Source organism: Mustela nivalis (assembly GCF_964662115.1).
Source record: "Mustela nivalis genome assembly, chromosome: 20".
Taxonomy (NCBI): domain Eukaryota; kingdom Metazoa; phylum Chordata; class Mammalia; order Carnivora; family Mustelidae; genus Mustela; species Mustela nivalis.
This window is the reverse complement of record NC_139039.1, coordinates 34,268,677-34,282,706: the sequence shown is the minus strand read 5'-3', so window position 1 is coordinate 34,282,706 and position 14,030 is coordinate 34,268,677. Positions and strand designations below refer to the sequence as shown.

General features: G+C 41.7%; 1 protein-coding gene across 1 annotated transcript; it reads left to right on the top strand.

Annotated features, from left to right (window-relative positions):
• The first annotated feature begins 1,038 nt into the window (after positions 1–1,038).
• On the top strand, positions 1,039–9,817 carry SPCS3 (signal peptidase complex subunit 3). The gene is made up of 5 exons (XM_082715850.1): positions 1,039–1,348; positions 3,036–3,109; positions 5,034–5,110; positions 8,474–8,589; positions 9,662–9,817. The coding sequence occupies exons 1-5, from the start codon at positions 1,206–1,208 to the stop codon at positions 9,792–9,794; spliced, it is 543 nt and encodes a 180-aa protein (XP_082571976.1). The 5' UTR covers positions 1,039–1,205; the 3' UTR covers positions 9,795–9,817.
• The last annotated feature ends 4,213 nt before the right edge of the window (positions 9,818–14,030 follow it).

Genomic DNA, 14,030 nt, shown 5'->3' with positions numbered 1-14,030 from the left:
CTAGAAGCATAAGGTCTAGGTGATGTGAGCAGAGAAGTTGGACATTAACTGCCTAAACCATTAGAAGAATCCCAGCAAATTTGGATGTCTTTGATTGTCTAGGGAACACGGAAGGGCCCCCTTGATCTTCATTTTCCTTGGGAGAGTGTGGTAGAGATCCTCAGGAACCAACGGTCCCTGGTATAATTTCTGATAACCCTCAAGGATGGTCAGTGGACTAGTCTGGCATGTCATGAGGAGCAGGCAGCAGTCACCAAATGAGCTACCTTTTCATGCAGGCAAATAGTCAAGTACACAGGAGGACCAAAGGCATTGGACTGAATGGCCAGATTCAAAAAGTAAGTCTGAAGACAGGAGGGCCCAGGGAATAAAGAACCAGAGTGCAAAGCCAAGACCTGAGGCCATCATGTGTTGACGGCTTGCTAATTTAAAACTTCTCTACATTGTGCTGTATAGCAATTCCATAGCAATTAACTCCTTTGATCCTAAAAACCCAGTGAAACCATTCTTTTAGTTATTGGAAATGCCCCATTAAATGCAAATATTCAAAATTGGTAGCATCAATTTTAAAATAGGTTTAGTCTGTAGTTGGAAGGCGAAGCATTAGTAGGAACTGGACTGAGGCTGGACGTGGAAAGTAAAGGAAAGGCAAACTGGTTTTGGGGACCTGGAAGGCCTTTCTCCCTGCCCCATACATACCCTCCAAAAAACTGTTCCAACTTTGACCAGATTTGACAAAGGGAAAGAGTTTTGTGAAGTGCTGCTTCCATATGCGACGCCTCAGAATACATTCCAAACTACCTGGCCTTGCTGCCGGATTTAAGTGCAAATTAATAAGACAGTAGCGCTGAAGAAGCCTCGGGGCTGACCACCATGCTGAAGGACCAAGATCCCGGGGTAGGCGAACCAGGGGGCCCGGAGGAGAGGAAGCGAGGGCAGGGGGCGGGCCTTCCGCGGAGAAACCCCACCCCTCCTTGCTCGTCGCTGATTGGTGGCGGCGATAGGCCGGGAGGGTGGGTGTGTCCGGGGAGGCGGGTGCGCGCGCGCTCGCCGGCGTTGGAGGACCGGAAAGGAGGCGGGGCCGCGGCGGCGCGCGCTCCCGGGACGCGCGCGGCGCAGGCGGCGCGGATCGCAGGGAGCCGGTCCGGGGCCGGAGCGGGGTCCCTGGTGTGCGTGCGGAACGGGACTCCGGGGAGACGGTCGCGATGAACACGGTGCTGTCGCGGGCGAACTCGCTGTTCGCCTTCTCGCTGAGCGTGATGGCGGCGCTCACCTTCGGCTGCTTCATCACCACTGCCTTCAAAGACAGGAGCGTCCCGGTGCGGCTGCACGTCTCGCGGATCATGCTGTGAGTGCGGCGGAGGCCCGGCCGGCGGGGCGGGGCGGGGCGGGGCGCCTGGACCGGGCCGGGGTGGGCGCCGAGGCCGGGCCGCCGCGGGCAGGGCGTCCGCGCCGCCCCGGGGGACCCCCTCCCCCCGCCGCGCCGCTCCTCCGCGGCCGGCGCCCCCGAGGACGGACGCCCCGGTGGCCGTCGCGGCTTCTCGGCGTCCCCTCGAACTCCCACCCCTCCGCCGCGAATTCCCGGGCTTGCTCTTAAATTTTAATTTTGAGTGTTCCTCAGGCCGGTGCCTCCGCTTCCTTCCTGTTCCTCACTTCCCCCGCCCGCGCCGGCCAATGAGGGAGCAACACAACAGCGGAGCCGCGCCGCCGCCCGCCCGCCGGCTCCCGGGCTCCGCGCCCCCGGCTCCGCGCCCCCGGCTCCGCTCCCCGCTCCTGGCTCCCCGGCTCCGCGGCTCCCGGGCTCCGCGCCCCCGGCTCCGCTCCCCGCTCCTGGCTCCCCGGCTCCGCGCCCCCGGCTCCCCGCCGGCCGCTCCCCGCCGGCCGCCGCGCCTCGGCGCTGCCCTCTCAGACCGGACTCGGCCCCGCGTGCGGGCCTTCCGCGGTTCTCGCCCGGCCGCCTTCGCGGGGGCGTGGGGGCTGCCTCCCTCGGGGGCGCTGCCTTGTGGGGGCGCTGCCTCCTTCCGGGCGGCGCGGACTCGCAGCCGCTTTGAAGTTGGCGGGAGCCGGTGCGGCGCGCGGAGAGCCTGCGACAGCCCCGCGCTCGGGTCCGCGCCGCGGCCGGTTGAAGAGTCTGAGGACATCTGCGAAAATGCCCCAAATGGCATTTATTTCAGAATGACGTTGTCATTTCCATGTGCCGGTTTAATGTTGCCTCGATAATGTGTGTTCGCCGGCACAGTTTTTGATACGTAGGTGGTTTTTTTTTTTTTTTTTTTTTTTTCCTTTTTCTTCTCCCCCCCCCCCCTCCCGGTTCCCACATCTTCTCTGTTCCATCTCGCGTCAGGGTCACTCGTTCTTCAGCCGTAGTTTTCTAGATGTCTTCGTCGGAGTCTCCGGCGAGCCAGTCACCGAAGAGCTCTGCTGTGCCGTGCGCTGCCAGATGCCCCCCCGCCCTGCACACCTTTCCCGCTCCTGGGGCCTGCGGGGTACCGGGTTTTAGATTCCAGTGGACGCCGGCACTTTTTGCTGTTGTTAATCTTGAGCAAGTTTCTTAGCGTCCTGGGCCTTAATTTCCTTTTAAGAATAGAAATAATACCCAAGTCGTAGGCTTGTTGTGAGGATTATTTGAGATAATTACGACAAATTCACTGTTGGGCCTCCCAGACACACAGGAAGCACTCGGTCAATACAGCGGCACTTCCCATTCATCTTAATTTTCCCGCACCCCCGTGACCTTCTGCCCCGCCACCAGACTCACTGACAGCAGGGGTTCACACTCCCTTGGAGCAGTTTTCACACTCTGCCCCCCATTTTGCTGGGGATTCTCTTTTAAGGTTTATGCTGTAGCTACAGACCTAATTTTTATACAGGATTAAAAGTTTTATCCTCTTTTCCCACTTGTAAGTTTCTCTGATTTTTTACTTCTTGCTGTTCCACCTGTGCCTCCAAGCTCCTGTGTTTCACTTTGAGGAACTGAGTGAGTTGTATGTGCTGTTATGTGTGAAGAATGGTAAAACTTTTGTCTTTATTTTTAGAAAAAATGTAGAAGACTTCACTGGACCTAGAGAAAGAAGTGATCTGGGATTCATTACATTTGATATAACTGCTGATATCCTTTAAGAAAATATTTTATTGCCTTCTCTGTACTGGTATAATGATATACGTGTTGTTTAGTGATTTGGGGGGAGGTACAGTAGTCTCACTATCCCCTGAATCAGTCAGACTTTAGAAGTTTCTATAGGTGTATTTCCATTAGTAAAATAGTTTTAATATCTCCTCATTCACACTTGAGAAAATTTATTTATGGATTCTTCAGTTATTATTTTGTGAACAGATTTTAAAACTTTTCACAGAAACGTTAAACAGATTGAAAGCTTGAAGAGAGTTTGAATATTTCAGAAAGAAAAAAAATAGAATCAGGTCGATTGGATTATAGAAAGAGAACTGTTAGCAGTGCTCAACCTTCCTGGATTGATTATTTTATGTACAATCCCAAGTAATATATCCATATTTCATGATAGCAGAGAGAAACATATGTTAAAAAAGTTAATTATCATCTGTTAAGGTTTAGAAGTTCATTATCAGTATGGTTATTTGCAAACCATATTAGAATTTTGCCGTTATGGTTTTTTTAGTAAGTACTTTTATAATGAGAGTCAAGAGAAATCTTAACGTTTATAAGAGTTACTTTAAAATGGGAATGATTTAATCTTTTTCTTTTGAATTTCCACCATTTGATAACTGTCCATTTTGGCCAATGTAATCTTTTATGGTCTTAGATTAATATGTTGGCAGCATTGTTCTCTGCCATGCCGTCTGATCACACCTACCTTTTTTTAAGACCTCAGGATTAAAATTGGCTATGGTGATTGCACTGTCCGGACTTCTGTAAAGCCACTGTCTCAACAGTCGGAGCAGATGACGAACCCGGGGAGTTTACCTGATAGGGCTTTTGACTGCCATGGAATTACTTTAACTTGATTTTTTAGAAATAAAGTGTTGGGTTTAGAAGTAGACTAGAAATTAGTTCTCTAGGCACTTTGTGAGGAAATAGTGTAACTGTCAGAAGAGGCCTATTGGAAACTTGGTATATCAGCTTTTGAGTTTTTGTGTCATTTTAAAACACTCTGGTAAGAGGGAGTTTGGATCTCTTCCGTAAAGTAACTTTATCTGGAGAATTACAGTGAAATTTCCTGACATCTCAATTATTGTACTTATATATTCTCAATCTCATCATTTGTAGTTTTTCTTAATGCTGCTGCTAAAACTTGAAATTGGGTCTTTTTTTTGTAAAGAGCTATTCTTAGACTTCAGTTCTAAAAGCAGAGTATAATGACCATGTTGCTGTCAGTATGTATAAAGGCGTGTAATAAAATGACTTAGCCATTTACATATGATACTTAATAAAATCCAGACACTTAATTTATTTCATTTTGCAGTAACACCAGTCTTGTAATTACCATTGTGAATATTTTTTTGCACTCTGGTAAGCTGAGGAAATCGGATTGACGTTCAGCTGCATATTTTTACCAAAGCACTTTGTGGACTGAGACATTTTGATCTCCGTTGGCATGGGCTCAAAGGCAACATGAACATTTATTATATTTCGTTTAATTACATGAGCTGATTCATGTTTGTCTGTCAGTAAATTTAAACTATGATGATTGGTTATACTTTAGAAATTCCGTGGAATTGAATATGCATCAAAGATTAAATCTTCTTTCTTTTAGACTTGGCTAATGTTACAGAAAGCTAAATTTTGTATTGTTCTGTTACTTTCTTATTAAATCATGGTTAGAGGCACAGGGGAATGATGCTAATAATCTCACTGACACATATTTTTTTATTTTGAAATGAGATTTTATAATCTATTTGTCTTTTTTGTGTTTTTATTAAACTAGTGCCTCAGTATGTTTCTGAGCCACCTCTCTTTTTTCTATTTTAGTATTAGTATTGCTGTGGATAATTAAGAATAAGATTGATTTAGAAGTTGTTTGCTGCTTTATGATTTTTATGTTCCTTAATTTGTTTACATCTAGAGAATATATTTGATTGGAATGTTAAGCAATTGTTTCTTTATTTATCAGCAGAATATTCAACTAAAAATAATGTAAGTATATATATATATATAGAGAGAGAGAGAGAGAGAGAGAGAGATGTATTTTAATAATCCTTAAAATCTCATTCTTTATGAAAGGATATAAATCTTACATATTCAAAATATCTGACATGAGTCGTTCAGTAAAAATCCTAAGCCTCTGGAGAGGTGACTACTAAGAAAACATCTCTTTTGGTTGGTAGCCTTTTATTTTTTCTGTTACTATAGCAGTCTACTTTCTTGTCCCCAGAATGCGGTGCATGCAGGGTAATCTGTAGGTATATAAGGAACATCATTAAGAGCTACTATTTCTTCCCTTACAGAGTTAGGAGGACTTGCCAGTTTTTCAGTTCATTAACTTTTCACTTGATGTTAAGATGGAGTGGCAACTGCCAAGCTCCTGATCTGTACTGGAAACGAGAACTCTAGCTATGTGTTTTTTGTTTAAAAATAAAAGGGAAAGAAGCCAAACTGTATGAGTACTTGCAATATGGACTGACGTTCATATGCTCAGCTCCGTGGTCAGACGGTCGCATGTCTCCGACAGCATGCAGGTTCTCCAGGGGAAGAGGAGGAATTCTGCAGGGCAGAATGGTTGACTGTTCTGCATGCAATTTATTTGTTCAAGTTCAGCGGTTTATAAAGTTGTACAGTATAATCCAGTTCAGTGGGTGATGTTACATAGTTTTAAATAAACAAATCTCACAAAATGGAAAAACGGCTTAAAAACATTCCTGCAGAGAAGTTACACACTGAAAATAACACAAATGGTTCAACCACATGTAAGCAGCAGGAACACAGCAGAGCTGATGTGTGTGTTCCTCTTTGGAGGTGCTCGGCCACATTAATGGATTAGAAAAAGAGAGAACCTAGAGAGATCTAATACAAAGTTGTCTGAGAAACATTGGTCAAGAATATTATTAGAAATGCAAATTTATGTTCATTATCAGTGGTGATATATCGTCTAATGGCAATAGTGATGTGTACTATGTGCAGAATTTGTAAATAAATGCTTATTTTGGGTTTGTGCTCAAAATAATTTGTGCTCAAATCTTTCAGTACCATTTCCAGTGATAAGCTCAGAAAGGCTGTTGTTGAATTAGGAGTGTACTAAGAAATGGGGAAGTGGAGTTGCGGTGCGAGTATCGAATTTTTTAAGATGAAGTATTCTTTTCATAGCTTTGGAGAAAAGATGGCAAGATGCTTGAATCAACAAAATCTGTGACCTGTGTTTACAACTCTCATTATCCATATATGTAATAAAAAACTAGAAAGATAACACTTTTTTTAATCCTATCAGGTTATTTTAAAATCTGCCTAAATATTTGTATTTTTGTTTTGATGTGAGCTGTTCTAATCATCTTACTAAGCCGTATAGCTATAATTAACATATCCATATGTTGAGAAATATTTTCCTTTGCTTTGGAATTATATGGGATTCACCAGTTTCAGGATTTAAAAGTAGTCTTTTTTAATCATAAACTAGAGCTTATCAGAAGTTTTGTCATTAAAAGCTACTAAACTATTAGAATAAAACACTTAAAATTATTAATTTGTGATTGAAATTTATTGGTTCAGTCTGATTTAGAGCTTTTGTTGCAGATAAGAGGAAGGACTGAATTTTTTTTTTTTTAGATTTTATTTATTTATTTGATAGAGAGAGCAAGAGACACAAGCAGGGAGAGCAGTAGAGAGAGAGGGAGAGGGAGAAGCAGGCTCCCCACTGAGCAGGGAGCCTGATGCGGGGCTCGATCCCAGGACTCTGGGATCATGACCTGAGCTTAACCAACTGAGCCACCCAGGCACCCCAGAAGGACCGAGATTTTTATATAGGATGTTGCTAAAACAGAAATTCCTGAAAGTGTTAAGTGAGTGATTGTGATAAATGAATTAAAATATGATGGTGAAATCCATGGAATTACAATATGCTTCTGTGTTGTTTTCACTCTCATGTTTGTTATCAGCGTAGTCTAGAGGTGATTTGTAGTTAGAGATGAGTCTACTTCTGTATTTTATTGGAACTATATTCACTTTCAAGGGATGAAAAATTAACTTTATCTGCTGATTGGCTTGATCAGTTAACTGGAATTTTTAGTACTTCAATTCATTTTACATTCATTTTGATTGAGCATGTCTTTTATGCCAAATATTTTGTTAGGCCCTAGGATTACTGGATTGTGTAGGTTTTGAACCCTGCCCTTGAGAGTCAACAAAATGTTAGAACATATAGAAAAAGCTATTCTGAAGGTAAGAGTAATGACTGTATATACACATATCATTCTATAGCTCTCAACAGATTATTTGAATTAATATGTTACCTTCTTGGTGACAGGTATATCTAAATTATATTCATAATTCTGGTTTACCTCAGTGTGACTAGTAAGTTAATACAACTGGGAACTTAACAGATCGTTCCTTTGGTGAAGGAATAAATGTGCATTAAAAAGTCATTTCACTTTGGCATATCTTAGATTATATATTCTTCAGGCTTGATGTTTCTGTTTTATGCTAGAAAAAGGCTTTGTGGTGAAGATTTGAACCTTCTTAGAAATAATGTCCACATTTCTTTTCAGCGAATGTAGTCCCCACACGCTGAGCAACTGACCTTCCAGGCTAAATAGTAATGGATGATAGCTTACTAAGAACAGATTTCTTGGGTTTAATAGCGGTCACAGATGTGTTTTTTCTGCACTTTATGCCCCTCATTTTCCAAACAGAACTTGGTTTTGATGTGTCAGAATAGCGGATTAAAAGAATTGATTTCTAGAACATTTGATAATAAAACAATGATGTGTCTATGATTAATGTAAAGGAAAAATACTTAGAAGACTTTATTTCTTTAGTGATTCCTTGGTAATGTTAAGATCTTGGAGATACATAGATATTCCTGACCTAATCTGGCAGCAGAGACCTGTGTGAGGAGCATGGTGGAGCAGGAGTAGCTGTCTCAGTTTCCCGAAACTTTTCAGAGTCCATACTGGGCTGGAAGGTCTCAGAAATTTTACAGGGAAAAGTGATTTAGGAGTATGCTTGCTTGCTTTCCGATGATTCTAATCCCTCTGTTTCTCCAAGGGCCCCACTCTGGAGTGCACATGAGTCTAAATAAAACCTTAGAGTAAGCTTCGAGTGCCCTAAGAAATACAGTTGTTTTAGCAAAAGCAGTGATTTGCTTTAGGGAAATTTTTTGTCCCAGAAAAGTTCAACTTCTTGTATCTATCCACTTGTTATTTTGTTATGCTCTAGGATTTTAGCAATTCCCTGAAAACGTGTATTCATTAATGTAAATTAAAGTATTTGCATAGCACTGCTTTTAATTTGAAGTGACAGAGTTGTAAGTTCTGATGAGTTATCTAATTAATTTTCATTTTAATGTAGGCTCTGAACCAAGTTGTCCTTTGGGACAAGATTGTTCTGCGAGGTGATAATCCAAAGCTGCTGTTGAAAGATATGAAAACAAAATATTTTTTCTTTGACGATGGAAATGGCCTCAAGTGAGCAGTTCTTTGTCATTCTTTTTTTTTTTTTTTAAGGTTTTATTTATTTATTTGACAGAGATTACAAGTAGACAGAGAGGCAGGCAGAGAGAGAGGGAAGCAGGCTATGCGGGGCTTGATCCCAGGATCCTGGGATCATGACCTGAGCCAAAGGCAGAGGCTTTAACCCACTGAGCCACCCAGGTGCCCTGGTTCTTTGTCATTCTTTACATGTAATTAAATAATGTGGGGGAGAGAATTATATAATGTACTTTTGTTTTTAAGAAAGTGATTAGAGGGTAAAAAGGGGAAAGTTGAGAGAAAATAAATACAGATCTGATCTGGAAAATTGGGTAGAAACACTGCCACAGACACGGGTCTAAGATGAGCACAGAGTTCTTGTGCGGTAAGTGAAATGGCTCAGTCGTACTGAGAAAGGCCCTTAGCTGTTTCTGCTGTGACCTTTGCAGGGGGCCCTTCAAGAGGAGGTAGTGTGTGTGTCCAGGATTGACACTGAGGGTTCCAGCTGTGCTTAACTTCTCTGAACCCCCTTTCCTTTGATGCACAGGGAAAGAATTAGAATAACTGAGATTTTGGGTCATTTTAGCTCGTAAGCTCTGTGAGTAAACACTGGAAAGGAATTTAGGGGAGAGCTCTTGCAACCAGACCTCAGGTTTTGCAGATGAAAAGTTGGAGCCATGAGTGATGATTTGTTCACAGTCTAGACAAGGAGAGAATTCGATTTCAAATCATCGCCTTCGGATATCTAGCTCCAATCTCTTTCTATATTCTCGCTCTGTTTTACTCAATTAAGCTTTATGACCCATAGCTCTAATAACTGGCACTCACAGTACGTGAGTGAGTTTAGTTAGGTCATTATGGGATGCCTGCAGAAATCCAAGGCTGGTTTTCCAGCGTCGCTCCTGGATTTCAAAGATTTGAGAGGACTTCTGTTGGTAGATTAGGATTCCGGCTACAAATAGCTGGTTATGAAGTATTTGAACCCCAGTGCTTGAGTTGAATGTTTTTTGTTGAACTAAAAATGTTTCTGCTGACATCTAATAAAAATGTTTATTCTGTCTTTTTATAGGGGAAACAGGAATGTCACTTTAACCCTCTCTTGGAACGTTGTACCAAATGCTGGAATTCTACCTCTTGTGACAGGATCAGGTCACGTATCTGTCCCATTTCCAGATACATATGAAATAACGAAGAGTTATTAAATTATTCTGAATTTGAAACAACATATTTTTATACTTAATGAGTCATATCTTCTTTTTCTCTTCCCTTGCATCTTCATTTGGTTGTTCCTTTTTTTTACGGGGGGTGGTTTAAGAACTAACATCAAAGGCGTAGTTGAAGGGGAAAGGTTAATGTGCTACTTAATTTTACAAGCAAAACACACACAAAAAAGGCCACCAGAATATTATAAAAATACAAAAACAAGACAACTACACAATAAAGATTTGTAAAAAATTTATGTTTGAGGTATTCCCTGTATGTCCATGGTTCCTTACGGAATATACAGTGAGCATGAAGGGTAGTTAAGACTTTCAGGTGCCTGTGGAGTTAGAAGAACTGTATTTTATGCCTCGCATTCATGCAGGTTCACATTGGATGTGATGCAGAAGTGGACATTCTCTTTTTAGGGTATGTTGCATTACCAGAAAAATTAAAATGGTTATTTGTAAGACACCTGGTTTACAAAATAGCCAGAAGTGATGGAATTGTATTCCGTTTGTCTCTGGAATGCCCCATATGCTTGTTTTCCTTACAGGTGACTAGCAACTTCCTCCACTTAAAGACTAAATACCTCTTTATATGCTGTAAATCATTCTAACTCATTTTAAAGTCTCTTAAGTCAACCAAATATGTGTGTCTCAGTGCTTTCTCTAAAAATGTTCCTTTGTATTATATCTTTGTGTGAATTTTTAGCATTGCCATTGAAAGTTGAAAATGTTTGCATGGTTTACCTTCTGAGTTATGTTTGTTCTTGTGAGCATGCCTAGTGCCATGAGTGGTAGTTATTTAAAAGTTTCTAGGTCCACATTTTAATAATTATTGGGGTAATAATATTTGTTGGTGCGCTTTTCCACTTAGAAGCACTCTCCTGTATTTTTACTGTGTGTTATCCTCGATGATCTAACGAGGTAAGTAGTACAGATGTTAGCTCTTTGCAGATGAAGAAACTGAAACCCGGAAGTTTATTGAATCGCTTTGAGGATTCATACCTAGCAAGGAAGATAGTTAAAACTTCAGTCATTCTCTAAGCGTATCCTTTCTCCTGTAGCTCAGAGTATAGACCAATCAAAATTCACTTACAATTTTCATTATGTTTTATGTTACCCTGGACACCCTCAAGCTGCCAACAACTTATGTAGAGATAATACCTCATTTCATTCTCTGCATAAATTAATATTACATATGTTAAAAGTAGAAGAATCCAGATGTATGTAGAAATGATTTAGAAATTAAATGCAGAATAATACATGGTTGAATATATGATCATATTGAATGTGATTTTTTCCTACCCTGAGCAAATAAACATGCTCAAGGAAGCAACTACAAATCAATTACCCTTAAAAGCAAGACCAAACACTGTAGTTACACTATCAGCAGTAACCAAAAAGGGCTAATGTTTCCTAAGAATGGGTTTCAATTAACAGTTGTTGTATTTACCTCATTGGAAATACATCATTTAATTAATGGTGGTTTTTACAGCTGTTGTATGTAAGAGCATGTGTTCCTGTCAAAAGTCAAAGCTGTTGTATCATGAATACCAGACTGGGTTTGGCTCCCAGCTTTTTCATTAAAATGTTCAGGGTCTTGGTTTCTTTATCTAAAATGACAAGAGTCGGACTCACTAACTTAAATAGTGGCTCTTTCATATACCACACAAGTCTAAAAAATTTGTGCTATCCGTTCAGCAGAGAGATTGAACAGAAAGCATCTTAGTAACGTGAAGGCAAGAAGATGACCGGGAAGACTAACCCATAATTGTCCTGTGCTGATTGGACTATATTTCTGTTAGATTTTTATGCCCAGAACATTTAACCTCCTAGGTACAAATAAAACATGGAAATGTAGTCTCTGTAGATGTCAAAGTTGAAAAATTGGGTACGCGCATTCAGGAAGGCGTGCGCAAGAACGCAGGAGCCCCGGCTGGGAGCAGGCGCTGGCTTAGTCCCTCTTCCCTCGGTGGTGAGCAGATCATGGGTTTGCTAGAGGTCAATGTTGACCTTTACTTGAGTTAAAGTGTACCTGACAAGCCACCCACTTTTCTTGGAGTTGGGTGAGGAAGACGAGTAGAAAGGTGCAACTAGCCCAATGATTAAACCATTTCTTGTTTTTGCTCAACTTGGAGAAAGTGCTAGGACAGGAATGCTCCAGCATGGGAATAAGAAGCCTCTGTCTCAGGAACTCATTGTTGGGTGCGCGGCCTTGTCTGTTGACTATGATCCTGCGTGAAAGCAGATGGCTTCGTGCTCGGTTTGAGAAGCGCACCACCTACCTTCAGTGCTCGTGTTTCCAGAAGTCTTGTGGTCTCCACACAGGCCCAAGGCTTCAAACTTTCAGAACCCTAAGTCTTATTTGAAATGTCTGAGCCCGGACATTTCCAGGATACTGGGGAAGGAAAAGAGTTGCAAGATACTTAATCTAAAATACTTGGGGTTAGAAGTGAGCTCATCTATTTATGCTCACAGACTCCTTTTCTCTAGCAGGTTAACCTAGACATGCAGCTCTGACCGTGTTTTATATTTTCCTGGTTGATGAGGTTTGGTTTCTTTATGCTTCAAGGAAAATAGTAGAAAACTTCAGAAGTTCCTAAGGGTGTAATAGATTTCCTTTTTTGGAATTGTTTTCCAGTTCTTTGGTGGGTCTGGCCGGCCTCGTATTAGCACTTAAGAGATGGGCTTTGAGGTTATAGTGAACATTTTTTTTCACTATTCTATCTAAAGCTTAGCGATCTAAAGCTTTGGATCTTTGAGGTATATGTTAGTGGAGGTGCTATTTTATAATATCTTGAATTTGACCTGAAATGGGTGAAGGGGAATACCGTAAGCTGTGAACTTTGGTAGTAAATAGCACCTGTTCCTTTCAGAAGCTTTCCTTTCAGCAGAGAGCCCGTGTGCACTATCTGTGACTGCCAGTGGTTTAACAAGATGGGTTCCCAAAGTTATGGTGTGTTGTGATGCAATTTGGGAAATTGTTTACTTCACAAATAACAGATTCATAAAAAAATTCATGAAAATACTGAAGGGATGTTTGAGGATTTTCTTAATTGCAATAAACAGACTTTTTTCTAATGAAAATGAATTTTGTTTAGTAGTGAAAGTACGCATTTTAAAAGACTTGCAGATTTCTGCTTTTTATGTGAAGCTGCTGAACGAAAAGAAAATGGATGAAACCAAGTCTAAGAAACTTAACTTTTTGTCTTTTTCTTTTCTTTCCTTTTTTTTTTTTCCTTTTGGTGGGCTGGGGGTGGGGGGGAGGTAATTTACAACTAAAATATCTTCTCCAGACACTGTATGCTCCTCTGCTAGACTGTAAGCTCTTTGAGGGCAGTCTTGTTGGGTTTATCTTTGTATCTTCCCAGCGCCTAGCATAGTGCCCTGCACGTCATAGGCGCCCAATAAATATTGATGATGAATGAAGTCCTTGTCTTTATAATGTGGCCAAATCACGGGGGTTGCTTTCCAGTTGACACTCTTCTTCCTTTGTGGGTGCCGGCATTTACTCTCTTGAGCTCTTGGTGATGTTAGATCTGACTCTTCTTTCCTTTGGGGCCCACTTAGACTGCTCAGTCGTGGCAAATGCTGCCTTTGTTTCTTTGACCCAGCTTTTGGTTAGAAGAGAGCCAAGTGGTAGTGCCTGGAGGAGGGGATTAACATGGAAGGTGCTTTACTTTTCTACAAGAAAACCACCACATAGACCTGACTTTTAACAACATCAAGGTGCACGTGCAGCTCATGAGGCAATGGGTCAGAAGCTCCCTCTTTGCTGAGCTACCAGCTTGGGTATGTGGGCTGGCTTGGCTGGCTCCTCACATCTGGCCCAAGGGGCTTGCACGGAACGTAGGAGGTTGTAGAAATTGCAGTTTTCCTTTTTATATCAAAAGAGTTTTTAACAAGATCTAGAACGTTTACCAGAAAACTCAAGACAACCAAAACAGTAGAAATACTCTTTCAAGAGTAGGGAATCAGCTGAGTTTAGAGGGTACTTTTATGTTGTTTTTTAACATAAGGATAGGTTATCTGGGATGATAAAAGTTAAGCTAGATTTTGCTTTTGCTCGTTTTCTCCAAACCTGGGCAACCCTGTGTCAGAACTTTAATCTTAGGCATTTTCCCTTCTACTCTTTCATCATCTACTCTCCAAGTGGTAGGTTGAAGCAAGAATTCAGGGCTCATTAAACTGTTGCCTGATTAACAGGTTATCCTTGCAGAAGGAAAATGTATC